The sequence below is a fragment of the Ascidiella aspersa genome, chromosome 1 (genome assembly GCF_963924565.1).
Source record: "Ascidiella aspersa chromosome 1, kaAscAspe10.2, whole genome shotgun sequence".
In the NCBI taxonomy this organism is placed as follows: domain Eukaryota; kingdom Metazoa; phylum Chordata; class Ascidiacea; order Phlebobranchia; family Ascidiidae; genus Ascidiella; species Ascidiella aspersa.
In genome coordinates this window covers 22,819,769-22,834,793 of record NC_139447.1, presented here as the reverse complement: position 1 = coordinate 22,834,793, position 15,025 = coordinate 22,819,769, and the positions used below count along the sequence as shown (strand labels likewise).

Below are 15,025 nucleotides of genomic sequence, written 5' to 3'. Positions count from 1 at the left end.
TCCACCCGTTTGGCTTTAACCAAATGAGCTAAATAACGAAGGTTCTAAACCTAGCATTTATTATGACAAGTATATAGGCTACTTTAATGCAGAAATACACGTTTATGAACAATAACGAATAAGAAGTTTCATGCATTTTCGATAAATAAAACGTGATGATGAATAATTATTTACAGGGTGAAAAATTAAAGATTACAATAATAGGCCATGTGTGGAGTAAAATATTTTATGCCATGCCGTTGTGTTTTAATTTCAATAAGTGCAATAATGTGCTTATGTTTGGTTACATTTATTACAACACTAAACCGCAGTGAGCTGCCTGTTGAACATAGGACATGGGTATAATAAGAAAATAACATAAATAAACACATTATATACAGACAATGATCATTATAAAATAACACAGAGTTAATTGAGTGCTGCGTCGCAAAACATTATATTATGTTATATGCGACGTTCTTTTATAAATGTAGATTTGTTTATTATTATACAACAGGGGTGGCCAACCAATCAGATACCAAGAGCCGCATTTATTACTTGGTTAACCGCAAAGGGCCACCTTACATTACACACATGGAACGAGAAGAATATTACTATATTTCGTGCTCACTCTCACGAAGCGATCGCACAAAAGGCGAAAAAAGTGCATTTAATTCGTTAAACAGACAAAATTTTAATTTAGAAGGAGACGCGACGCATTGAAGGAAGAAATACACATTTCTCGATATAATGTCATTTATCAATTTTATTTGGGCATATTTTCCCCGTTTATCTTGTTTCAAACGTGTTACTCAAAATAAAATGGCCTCACGGCGAACAGTCTGACACGGAAGAGGCAATATTCCATAACTTAACCAAACGAATTCGAAACATTCTAAAAAATCAGAAGTGCCACAGTGGTAAGAGCCGCATGCGTCTCGCGAGCCGCGTGTTGGCCACCCCTGTTATATTGGCTACATTTGTTAACGTTCTCTACATTTGTTAAGGTTTCTCAAAAAAAAAAAAACAGTCAACCATAAAAATGTGTTTTAAAGATATACATGTATAATATCTTACAGTGGTGTAGATTGTGCTTTAATATGTATGCTAGTATGGTAAATAAGGAAAAGAAAGTACCGCGTGCCCATCGGTAATAATTTTTTTTAGTAGAAGTGAGGCACTTAGAGGATATCTGGTTTATTCTTCGATTACTTCATCATCACTATCTGGCTCGTACTCGACTATATTTCCATCTGCGTCAACGTAATTACCATCCTCATCCATGTAAATAACTTCCTCTTCGCCGTCATCACTATACTCCTCTTCCACAACTTCAACCTCATCCTCGTCGATTGGATTTCCATCAGCGTCCACTAAATTGCCATCTTCATCCTCGTAGACAATCTCCTCATCCGAACCAATCTCTTCTTCCTCAGAATCTGTGACGTAAATAATCTGATTGCCATCCTCATCGAACTCGGCGTCTTCATCAACCTCTATTTCATTGCCGTCTTCATCCACATAAACAACCACCTCCTCTTTGTCGTATTCCGAATCCTCCTCCTCTTCCTCGTATTCTTCTTCTTCATATTCTTCCTCGTCCTCATATTCTTCTTCTTCATATTCTTCTTCCTCATATTCTTCGTCTTCCTCATATTCTTCTTCCTCGTATTCTTCTTCTTCCACATATTCTTCTTCCACCTCCACATCTTTATCATCTTTGTCATCGTTATATTTCTCTTGTGTAGGCGCCGTTTCAGCTTTAACAATTTCAACTTTCGTATTTTCGGCCCCTCCGTCCCTATCTAAAACCAAAAGTGAAACTACTTGTTAATTAGAAAGTTAATATCTGTATCTTGATAATAAATTGCAAAGCCAAAAAGGTCGAGTAGATCGACAGCTTCTTGATTAAGATGTTACATTATCAAGCTACATTACAGATCCGTACGTAGTGTACCTAATATCTGTATCTAATAGTAATTCAATAAAGATAAAACCACTATAAATTGATAGCAATTGTCTATGCTAGTCAGAATTGCAAGCGATCGATTAACAATCCAACAAAATAACCAAATGCTTTAAGTATTAAGAAAAATCTAAGATCAAGAAAAAAATAGAAAAATGTATAGATAATGTTTTTCGGCGAGTAATGTGCAAATCCATAATATTTACAAATGTTACTGAAAAAAAAATTATACCTTACTATAAGCATGACCCCCAATACTTTTCGCGTCAGACTATATATAAAGTTACCGACTAAATCTATAAATCTAGTTGTCCTCGATAAACCTTAAAATCCCCAGATCGAACGGTGTTTTATTCCGACGTTGATGTTATTATAATTTCTATCTTATTGCTCAATCCAATTTTTTCTGTCTTAAAGTTCGTAGACTCTATATAGAGCCGTAATAACTTTAGATTTAGACCACAAAGGTCTTCAAGACATAGTCGTTTTTCCCTAAGTCCTGAATAAAGGCGAATTCTGAAAGATGAATTTATTTTGGCCGGGCCAGCTGATTTACAGTTTAGTATTGTTAAACCTAAAATTAGGGTTTTCTGATTCCTGAAATTAATAAAAAAACACCAACTAACAAAACAATAGCGTTTCTAAAGTCAGAGTCAAAGCACAACGTTATCAGTTTTTCAAAGAAGTTTTGCCTATGGGAACCTTTTCTTTTTGCCCAAGAGGTTTTTTGAAACAAAAATGGGCCACCTAAATTGCTTTTGGTTTTGCGTTACGCTCTCAAAGTGTTAAAACAACCATAGGAAATTTAGGTATTTTTCGGCGTTACAAAGTGATTTATATCAAGTAACCTGGTAAATTAAACCTACATAGGTTTCTACAAAATCTGTTTTTAAGACACTATGAGTTTCGGAAACCATAATCAAGAAACATTCGACCTAAAAAACTTCGATGTAAACAGTTTGCCTCTACTTGTCTTGTTATAGGTTAAGTATATTAGTGGGATGTTGCTATACGAGCCAAAATCGCAAAATTTCTCATATGCAATGATAAATATAAAATATTTTAAACTTTAATATTTGTTTTTCTTTGGCCAGGTAGGCTAGCTGAAGCTCCGTGTAAAAAAATCGTTCAGTTTCATCTCGAACTAAACATGCTATAGAAGTGTTTAAAAATTTTCGCGATCACTTATGAATATTAATATCGGTTACATAAATTAATTATATTTTCAGCGGGTGTTAACAAATATTTTTCTGGGGGTGAGGTTGCTGGGGTTAGTTTCTTTTTTCTGTGTGGTGGGTAAAAAAATTTAAATGGTTATTATCCGACGAGTGCTGAGAGACATCTTTTTAAGAAAGGTCTAATTTTTTTAGAGGGGGCAAAAACAATTTTATTGAGACGGATTATTATTTCTTGAATTTTGGAAGATAGTTTTTAGTGTTTCTCTTAGGGGCCTTAAATTAGGGAATGAAAATCTATATATATATAAATTTGAAAGTTTTTCGGCCGGTCCACACAATCACACATGTTCGCCGCTCGGTCGCTGACACGAGATCTTAAGGAGACAGAGCAACGTAGCTCATACTGCTCCCTCTTAAGCGAGACGCCAGGCGAGGGGGTAAAATAGAAAAAAAGTCGTGCGCTCCAAGAAAGAAAAAAAATTGTCTCTTTCTATTGGAAAGTCGCGCATCTTAAGCGAGCGCCGTCGCAAACCGGTCACGGTTGAGTAATTTTTATTTTCAAGGATTATTTATCATGCATGACGCAGTTTGGTGTCGGTATTATTTGTTTGAATATTACACAAGTCTAAACAATTGCTGTTACAACTTAAAGCTTAACGTTTGTTAGTAATTCTGAATCGATAAATGCCGCGGGTTTTCAGCATTACAAATCAAATCAAAGTCATAACATACTGATTGTACAAAAATAAGATTTAATGTTTCCAGCTTAAGACTTATATGTTTAAAAACTTTTTGATGTCTGTTAGTGCGCAAAATATAGGTAGAGTTTGCAAAATTTCGCATTTAATGCGGCGGTTTTAATAGTAGCAAATTTTTGTTTCAAACGAGATTTTACTTGCGTTGGACGCAGTATGGCACCAGGTTACGTATTTGCATGAATATCACGCAATGTGAACAATGGCTGCTACAACTTAAGGTTTTACGTTAGTGAGTGGTTCCCCATCGATATATGTCACTGGTTTTTGTTAAGTAAAATATGTTTGACGTGATTAGCCGTTGGGTATTTACTAGTCGTTTTATTTCAAATAAGCACATATTATTCGCAATTTGTTTTAACATAATGTAAAATTTTAATTTCGAAATCACGCAAATAAATGCGTTAATTATAACACGCGATCCGATTAAATGCTGCTTCCACACAGGCTATAAGGTGTGAATCTAATTTTGGGGAAGCATTTAGTTTCAGGCACAATCAGCGAAAAATTGTCAAGGGACGACCAACATATATGCTGTATAACAATTAAAGAAATTAAAATATTTTATTTAGGGAAAGTTAAAATGTTTACCAATTTACACACTATTTAGCACTCAAGCCAGGACATTACGCTATCCGTAACATTACTTTTTAGTAACTTGGTAAATTACCTTTTTAAATCATCGGCAATAACACGCGACTCAAGCCAATGACGCAGAATACAGCATTATATGTAATAGTTATTAAGAGGCCAGCTTGATGGAATCTTTACATTTTGTTTAACCTATAATTGAGAATGACTTGATCCGGGGAATACCAATTTTATTATGGACACAGCGCCTTAGGCAATATGTGGCACCTAATAGTGTTGCTGCTTTCACATTGGCCGCATCCTACTTAATTGTAAAAAGTATTTACCCGACGCATTTTATTCACAATACGGACATTACTTTCGGTTACAATTTAAATTACTCAGACAACCCACCCTGAAAAATTAGGCCCTGAAAAATACCCCTTGACAAAATATAGAACAACCTCAACCCCATTAAGTTAATTAGTTGCATTAAATTATTTTGTATTAGGCCTACATTAAGTTTATTTGCAGTTTTCAATATGCGTCCCGGATTTACGTTTCTAAAAAATGGCAATCCAATTATGCCCCATACCAGTGGCATCGAGGTTGGCATCGAGGTTGGCATCGCTGGAAAGGTTTGTTCAAGGCCTACGCCAATTTGTTAGTTAAACGGCGCGGAATTGTTTTTATCTTGTATTTCATGGCGAATAATATTAGTAGTTTTTTTTTTGAAATAATTTTTTTAATATTTATGAAATATAGATCTGTCTTAATGTCGTGGTTTTTTTTTGCCATTGAAATTGTAGGACAATATTTTGTAGTTTGACTAGCTTTTGGTGGTGAAGTAACCATTTTGTCCAAGAGAGTTAAAATTAAAATTAAAAAAATGGATTAATAAACTTTACATACCCGATAACTCTTCGCTAGCATCTGAATACGCATCATCACGTTTTAATGTTAGCTGGGAAGAATGTGCTTCATCGTATTGAAAGTCTGCATAGACAAATTTATTGTTATTTTAATATTTATTCCCATCAAAGGTTTTAAATTTCCGGATGCTATTTACCTTGGGGAATTAGTTGTGGCTGGGCTTGTAGTTTCTGTATCTTCTCAAGCATCTCGGCTTCGCGTTTGTAGTCTTGTTGTTGTTGTGCTTCTCTAGCATGCTTCCTGTAAGTATGTATGTACTTTGCCCTGCACTTCTTCCTCCATTTTTCTGTCAGAACCAAACCCTCAGCATTTTCTTCCTCAGTCTCCATATTTAAATTAGCTACTTGGTTTGAATCAAAAAGATCATTTACACTGAATTTTTCACCAGTTTGCGAACTGTTAGATTCATCTTGAGAGAAAGATAAAGACTGGGTTATGTTAGGGGCTTCCTTTGTTTGTTCCGTCTTGACGTAGCGTTCCTCTGATTCAGTTTCTGGCGTAGTGGCGAGACTTTTGTTTAGTAGACTCTGCTGTGAGCTTAAATCATTGGGTTCCTCTATTTCCTCGCTATTAGTTGTGTCATTTTCTTGTGTCACACCATATTCCTTAATTTCCTTATGGATTGTTTCGACATTTGTTTTTGTTTCTTTTAAGTATTCATCATGTTTATCGCTAACTAGACATGATTCCGTTTCTTGTTCTATACCGACACAATTATTTTGCTCTTCTATTGTTTCGCCAACATTTTCAACGTTCTCCAAATGTTTAGTTGGTTCTTCCTGCCTAATTATATCATTTTGATTGATCGCGGAAAATTCATTTTCTATTTGTTGGTTTTTATTTTCTGTTTCCCAAGTAGAATCGTCGTTATCAATTTCATTTTCTTTTAAATGCTGAGTTGTTTCGTTTTTTTCTATATTAATATCTTTATCATTTTGATTAATTGTGTCTTCAGTAATTTCCTCTTCTTTCGCTTGGTCAGGGTATGCTACGATAGAGGTTTTCTCATCGGAATCGTAAAAAGTATTCTGTTTCTCTTCATTAGTTTCATTTTCGCCTGCCAGACTGCTAGATGGGCTTTCTTTTCGCTCACTGGAAGCGACAGTTGCCAGCGCAGGTTTTTCCGTCACTGTTTTGTAGTCGATATTTGAAGATGTTTCAACCGTTTCCAATTCTGTTTCACCTTTTTGATACTCTTGAATCTTCAATTGCTGTCCAGCATCATCGGTTGATTCCTGAACATTTTCGTCAAGTGTTTGCTGGACATCATTGTTGGGATTTATCTGTTCCGTCGTATGCGTTTCATAAATAACGTCCACATTCGTGTTATTACATTTTTCATATTGTGACTCACTGGGGGTATTGTATGGAATGGTTTGTATTTCAGTATCTGTGCTATGTGAACACTGTTTATTATCAACATTAACTTGGCCCTCAGACAGCACAGTTGGCATAATGTCATGTTCTTCTTCATTGGTCGTTTGTATTTCCAATACTTCTTGCGATTCTGATGATGTGTCTTCGGTGGTACTGTTTTTATGTTGCAACTGTTGCTCGTGTGTGGGACTATTTACTTTACTGTTTCGAGGCGAATCAGATTGTGTCAACCCCTTCTCATTAAACAGGTCTGTGTCACTGGCTCGTTCAACTACAGTATTTTCATTTTTAACTTCCTGTTCGGTATTTGACGTTATTACTTGGCCATAACAGGTATCGTATGGAATGGTTTGTATTTCAGTATCTGTGCTATGTGAACACTGTTTATTATCAACATTAACTTGGCCCTCAGACAGCACAGTTGGCATAATGTCATGTTCTTCTTCATTGGTCGTTTGTATTTCCAATACTTCTTGCGATTCTGATGATGTGTCTTCGGTGGTACTGTTTTTATGTTGCAACTGTTGCTCGTGTGTGGGACTATTTACTTTACTGTTTCGAGGCGAATCAGATTGTGTTAACCCCTTCTCATTAAACAGGTCTATGTCACTGGCTCGTTCAACTACAGTATTTTCATTTTTAACTTCCTGTTCGGTATTTGACGTTATTACTTGGCCATAACAGGTATCGTATGGAATGGTTTTTATTTCAGTATCTGTGCTATGTGAACACTGCTTATTATCAACATTAACTTGGCCCTCAGACAGCACAGTTGGCATAATGTCATGTTCTTCTTCATTGGTCGTTTGTATTTCCAATACTTCTTGCGATTCTGATGATGTGTCTTCGGTGGTACTGTTTTTATGTTGCAACTGTTGCTCGTGTGTGGGACTATTTACTTTACTGTTTCGAGGCGAATCAGATTGTGTCAATCCCTTCTCATTAAACAGGTCTTTGTCACTGGCTTGTTCAACTACAGTATTTTCATTTTTAACTTCCTGTTCGGTATTTGACGTTATTACTTGGCCATAACAGGTTCCAGAATCTTCTATTGTCGCAGCGGGCTTAAATTCGTTTTTCTCTAAGCAATCTCGAACTTTAGACTTTGATGAATCTGCCGTTACCTCTTCAGTTTCAGAAATATGTGACTGGTCTTCTTTTATCATTGAAACTTGCCTATCACTGTATTCCATGGTTAGATAGGTGTCCGATACTTCCTCTTTCCTTTCTGCATTAAATGATTCTGCAATGGATTTTATGTCAGATTGATTTCTTATTTCACGTGTCTCAATTTCCTGGATTATTGGTTCGTTATTTGCGGCATTCGTATTAGTTTGGTTTAGTTGATGACTGTCATCCGAAGCATGTTTATTTTCTATGTCAATATTTTGATGTGATTTGAGTTCTTCGTCCTGCAGTAAATCATTTCGTTGTGCTTCATCTTGGCTGTTTTCTACAACTTGTAGTTTTAATTCAGACTCCTCTTCATCATGTGCATCAGAGTCATTTTCAGAATCAGGGATAACGTGGTAGGTTTTGGGCAAGGCGAGCGGTTTTCGTGTGACAGAATCCAAAGCCTCATCTAAACGACTTTGTCTAATTTTCTCCAGTTCTGCATTTGGTTCCACGTTAGCCTGTTGTAGCTGCTTAGAACGCGTCCTAATGGACGGGGCATTTCTGCAAGATTTTCGAATAATGCGTTTACTGATTTTTCGCACTGGTCTTATCGTTTCAGACTCGTTTTCTTCCTCATGTTCCCCTCCCTCTTTAAGATACGCTCCTAAATATTTTTTTCTGTACTGGGAAGGTTGTCCAGTTGACTGGTCATCGACTGCAGTTTTAAATGCTTTAATTCTTTCAGCGAGTGGAGCAGTGTGCCTTGCAGATGCCCGGATTACTCGACGCACTGAACCTTGCTTGTCTTGAACCTTGATGTACTTTGATATTCGCAACTTTTTCGGACGACCGATGGGCGTTTCTTCCCCAACCTGTTTATCACTACTTTGCTGTTTTTCGCCTGGTAGCGGAAGTAATGAAGCAGAATCCGTTTGTTTAGCTTTGGTACGACTTGATACTCTTACTTTTACGGACCTTCGAAATTTCGGCTTTTCTTCTGTACCCACATCGCCGGTCTTCTCGCTTTTATCATCCATTTCATTGCTCGCTCCTATAAGAAAGCAATAGTAGAAATGTTCGCATCTGATTCTTTAGTGTAGTGTTCTATCTACAGCTAAATTTTATGCAGTAGGTTGCAAACCTCCCGTACTTTATTCTGTAACATATATATTTATTGGGGATGTTCAGATTTAACTTTTTTTTGAAAATTTATGCTTCCTGCTTGATTTCCCATTATGTGTCACATAAAAATCAGTTTCACAAGTTTTCAAAACAATTGGACAACATTTAGGGGTTCCGCAGGCACCCCAAAGTTACCACACTAAAATTGCTAAAATCCGGGACTTCCCCTAACACGATACTGTACGTTTTTTTTAAAGAAACCTTGTAATTTTTATATTAAACAATGGCAAGAAAGCCTCACTAATCTATTTTCCAGTTTTATGTAACTCAAAATGTATTCTTAAAGCCCCTAAAGCCCTACTTTACCCCATTTTTAGAGTTGTCATTTGATTTATCACATATATTCAATAAAATACATTTTATCGAATTATTTAAAAGCTGTTTATGATCGCCTGTGATCTTCAACAGCCTGTAGCAAGCTTGCACGTTGCTGAGGATTGTCATTTAACATAGCAGCATAATCAGTGATTATTATTTTTAACAAACACATGGTCAGCATGATCATGGAACTTGTCCATAATCGCAGCTTTGTTTTAAGACAAACAACGGCTCCATCAAAGCAGGTTATGACGCCTTAGAAACGGCATGCCTCAGGGATCAGTTCTGGCTCCTTTGCTGTTTAATGTTTATTACAGTGATCTGCCCGCCACAGTCTCCAAGCATACGCTGATGACTTGGCGATCTTGCATGCTGAAGGGAATTGGCGCAGTGTTGAGAGGACTCTTAGTCCACCTCAATAACAAGGAAATTAAACGTGTATTGTCCGTCAATACCAATGGAAGAACTTTGGATTTCCATGTCTACATACCTCGCATTGCATCTGGACAGGACACTCACATTCCGACCCTGGCAGGCATCTAGCCCGCTGAGCTTCGCCCCAGAGGAGCCACAATACCAAAGGCTATTATCCTCGAGATGCTCCTTTATACCAGCTGCACTCAAATCACTGCAGAAATGTGAAAGCTCTGGTGTAGGTGAATGGATGGCCACCAAATGGAACGAGGAGCAAGATTACCCCTCTCCACCACTATTGTCCCACCACCTCTATTCGAGCCTAGACTCGCCTTAACAGGCTGAGAACAGGGGTCGGGCGTGCCAGGTCTTCCATGAATAAATGGGGCTTCTGTGACTGAGGTTTGGAGGAACAGACTGCAGACCACATAGTCTTACGGTGCAAATATATCACCAACCAAGTGGGACAAATGGTCTGACAATCTTGGACGATGAGACTATCCGCTGGCATCTCGACTTCTGCCCGGACATTTGAACTGGAATAATAAGATCGTCCATACGAAAGAAGAAGACAATCAAGCAGGTGCAACACACAGTACAAGGTGGATGGGACAAGATTTCTATGGCCAAAAATGTTTATTTTTGCCTCATAAAATTAAAAGTTATACCACTTTAGAGGATTTGATTGGCACAGATTCCTGGTTTATTTTACGCTACTCAATCAGATATGTGATTGGCCGACGCATTCTCCCGATTCATGGTGCTCATAATGGGTACAACGAGTTAAAGTCTTCATGTACTGTTAAAGTTGTGAATGATGCCGCAGAAAGAGGGGTTAAAAGTAAACACAGATTGTGCTGCTATATTAACCGACAATCCACAGCAACAAACAACTTGCTACAAGCTGTTGAAGATCACAGACAATCATACCCACATTTTCTAAAAAAAACCTTGGCTAAAAAATAAAAAAAGCTATTCATTGATGTTCCTTTTTACATTTTTTAACTATTACATTGGTATACTTCTGTTATATTCCTTCTTTATTCACTGTTGATACTTTGCTTTTCATAATATACAATTTGTTAAAATATATTTTATTGTACATATGTGATAAATTAAATGACAGCTCCAAAAATGGGGTAAAGTGGGGATTTGGGGGCTTTAAGAATACATTTTAAGTTACATAAAACTGGAAAATAGATTAGTGATGCTTTCTTGCCATTGTTTAATATAAAAATTACAAGGTTTCTGTGTTTTTTAAGAAAAACGTACAGTATCGTGTTAGGGGAAGTCCCAGATTTTAGCAATTTCAGTGTGATAACTTTGGGGTGTCTGTGGAGCCCCTAAATGTTGTTTAATTGTTTTGAAAACTTACGAAACTCATTTTTATGTGACACATAATGGGAGATCAAGCAGGAAGCATAAATTTTCAAAAAAAAATTAAATCTGAACAACCCTAATATTTATATATATATATAAATGTATTTATAACGAAATTTATTTATAAATATATATACATATATAAATCTCACGTTCATCTTGTTTAGCTGGTGCCAAACGAACTGATCTTTTCACTCGTCTGATTGACACCGTCCGTTGCGACGCAGTTTGGGCAACGTCACCCGGAGCCTCAGCAGAAGCGCCAGAATTCCCAAACTTAGCGATGCGTGACATTCGTAGCTTTCTTGTTCTAGGAACAAGACTGTTGCCGCCATCTTCCACGGAAGCCGCAGGAAATACTTTATTTGTCTCGTTTGTGGAAGATTCTTCTTTCTTGAGAACTCTTCCCACTTGGGATGCACGAATGCGCCGGAACTGTCCATGCGCAGAGGGCGAAGTTTGCGGTTTGTCAACGCTTTGATTTTCGACGTTTTGCTCACTCGGTCTACGGATGCTTTTAACTTTAATTCGACGAGATACTTTTCGAACCACAGTTTTATCTTCCTCTTCACTAGGCTTATCGCTTGCATCCTTTTGGCCAGATAGATAAGCCCGTCGCCTTGTTGAAAGTGATGTCTTAATGATCCTGACCGATTCTCGTTTAGCTCCCGATCCAGTAGCAAGTTGAAGTGTGTTTGATGTTGTCGTTTGTTTGCTGTTTGGCGCAGCTGGATGACACAAAATAAATGAATATATTTTTATATTTGCCTTTAAACAAATATTAACTTTGCAAATTTGTTGATAAACTTACCCATTTGTTGGAACTTTTTCCGCATTTCTATATCAGATTCATCCCTGGCGATTTTCCGAACAGATTTTCGTATTCGTACAGATTTCTTGGGTGCTTCTTTTGCAGATAAACCAGGATTCTCTTTTTCCAGGTTATCCATTCTATCTTTGACTGGTGTGCTGTTTCTCATTGACTTTCGCACAACTCTCCGTTTCTATAAATTTCCCAGAAACATGTACATTATCTTTACAGTTTACCAGGGTAATAGAAACACATAGACGTTCTTTGGTTTTAGTTCAAATCTTATTTTCAATTTAAGTAATTTGCCATGGCCCCGGGTTCAGGTTAAATACTTGACTAATATATCGACCATGTTTTTTGTTCAATTTTTACTTTTAATGTCGCAAAATACTTGCCAAAGCTGGCCCTCTACCTAAAACCACTACGAAAAAAGGCAAGATTCCGGAATTTTAAAGTCTAAATAACGACATTCATAGTATAAATTACCAACAATTAGACTATTAAGTTTTTGAGTCACACGAGGCAAGATGCCGTGGAATGCATATCGCATCGCCTTTTGGCTGAAAAAATGGATTTAAGTAAAGCGACTTAGTATTAAACCAGGGGTTCTTAAACTTTTTTTTACCACGTACCCCAAACATTTATGGGCGGCTCGCGCGGACCACGGAAGGCAAAAAAAAATTAAAAATTACGTCATAAATTTACGTCACAATACAAATCTGCTGATTTCTATCCAAAAAATGTGAAAGTATATTCAGTGCAAAACCGTATAATATTAATTAAACTCTATCGTTTGATAAATTGATTACTTCCTAAATATACTAATATTTCAATTGGGCCTTCATGGAGCCCTTAAAACTTGTTCACAGACCCCCAAGGGGTCCATGGATCCCAGTTTAAGAACCCCTGTATTAAACGAACGTTAAGATGTGGTTTCTTCGATCAAACGCCATTGTCATCCCCTGGTTTATACCTTGTAATATAGTTTAATTATATTTTAAAACAATACGTCCTGTACCCATTAACGAGTCATCAAATCTGTTTACTGAGCAGGAAGTAATGACGAATTGATTAATGGTGAGTGTGCCCAAGTAGCGCGCATCATGGCGTAAAAGAAAAAGAAAGTAAGAGTATATAGCTATTAGATTTTGTTTAAAGATGCAACTTTTTTAATCACTTCTGTTGTCAAACAAAACCAAAAAAGCTACAGTAGTCCAATAGCTGGTTTGGTACCTGTGATAAGAGTTTGCTTCCATCTCCATCGGAAGCGCTTCCTGGCTTGTTGCTGGCTTTAATGCGCTTAGAAAGCACTCGGGCACTGTTTTTGACGTTAATAGTTGATTCAGTGGCATCTTGATTAGCTGTGAAATAAATATACGCAAGAATTAGTTTAATTAGAATTGCTTTATTGTAAAACACCTGCAGAGTAAAAACATCCCAGAAGTCACTACCACTAGTTTAGCATAAAAATGCAAAACAATGTAGGAGCAATATTACTCTGGATGTTTCGAAGTTTTTGCAAATCATGGTTTTGCGCTTCAAGATGGTTTAATTTAGGTTTGGGTGTGATACTATCCAAATATAGTTAAATGGCTTCGGTTTCTCATATAAACGGTGTCGGTAAAAAAATCTTAGTTGGTTTTTGCTATGAGCGGAATTGATTTTACGGTTGAAATGTTCGTTTAAAGTTGTTTCATCTTTTCTGCCATTCACACCATTCTCACCAAATGTAAACCCACCTAAACAGTTGTACCTTTACTGTGGCCTTTGTTATACGTTTACTGTGTAAAACTTGCATTACATTTCAAATATTTAGGATTAGCTAAACAATTTGGAAAGCATATTAGGCAACATAACGTTTTAATACGTGAAGCGCTGTCGCCGTGGTGATAGTGAGATTTATGGCATAAATAAAGCAGGAATACCTTTTACGGGAAAGAACTTGGCATATTTTGTATTTTTACTTGCTATTTGTTTTGTTTAAATTTAAACTGATTTGTGCAGAGAGAAATATACAGTTGTTAAAATTTGTTTTAGTTCATATATAATGTTATTTATTAGTTAGTGTCAACGCGATGTTACATATGTAATTGTTCGTTGTGACATAAAATAATTGTGTAATTCCAGATATAGTTGTACTGGTGGAAACCTTTGTTGTAGGCCTATAGTATTTTTTAAAATATATCTTGCGTAAATTTGTGCATTTTTTACTTACTTGGAGATTCCATAATATATAATAATCCGGATTTGCTGTTGTCGAATTAAGATTTCAGATTCTTCAAGATAATTTGAATCAAATCGGTACAGTAACTATCATTTTATTGAGGTGTTTGTTAGTTAAGCAAGACCAATAATTTATAATTTAATGCTAATCTGGTAATCGTCGAGCGTATAATTAAAATACCTAGGTTTCTGTCAGCGTTCTTGAAGAAAAATTACCTTTATAGGGTCTGTCAATTAACTTATGTTAAAACCTATAAACTGCTCAGCATTCTCGGCTACCTTTATTCTGTCCGACTTTATGAAAACAATATCAGGCTGGTAACTTTAGAATGCCTGTAGTGGGATGAGACAAAGATGACGTGCTGCTTGTTCCTTCCGGACCAATACCACAGAGTGCTTGAATCACAAGTAGCCTTATGCACGAACTCCTAATAATCTGTTTTGAATAATCAGCGTCACTAAGCCTGTCTTGAAGTCATGTGACCAACTTCCAACGCGGAAATAACACTGCGTGGCTCAAAAGCTTCAGTTATTGGTTGAGCATTCCATTGTTTTTATTAGCAGTTAAAATAAAACAATCATATTTTAATCCGACAGTTTTCGATGCCAAATAATTAATTAATTAATTTTCTACGCAATGTCTTGCGAAGAATTTATATTATCTCTTCTCCGATAAGGTTTGTCTCGAAAAAAATTATTTAACCCTTTTAAGTTGAACTGTTTATAGAGTATTTTATGCCCATACGGAAGTAAGGATTTTAAAATTGCAAGAATATAAGATTTGTTTAAACACGAGATATTTGTGACTTGAAGATTTAAAAAC

General features: G+C 36.5%; 1 protein-coding gene across 1 annotated transcript; it reads right to left on the bottom strand.

Annotated features, from left to right (window-relative positions):
* Positions 1-999: 999 nt before the first annotated feature.
* Positions 1,000-14,482, bottom strand: LOC146168315 (uncharacterized). The gene is made up of 7 exons (XM_083386252.1): positions 14,195-14,482; positions 13,213-13,340; positions 11,980-12,172; positions 11,321-11,896; positions 5,518-8,925; positions 5,361-5,444; positions 1,000-1,784 (listed from the first exon to the last, which is right to left on the bottom strand). The coding sequence occupies exons 1-7, from the start codon at positions 14,205-14,207 to the stop codon at positions 1,177-1,179; spliced, it is 5,010 nt and encodes a 1,669-aa protein (XP_083242378.1). The 5' UTR covers positions 14,208-14,482; the 3' UTR covers positions 1,000-1,176.
* Positions 14,483-15,025: the final 543 nt, after the last annotated feature.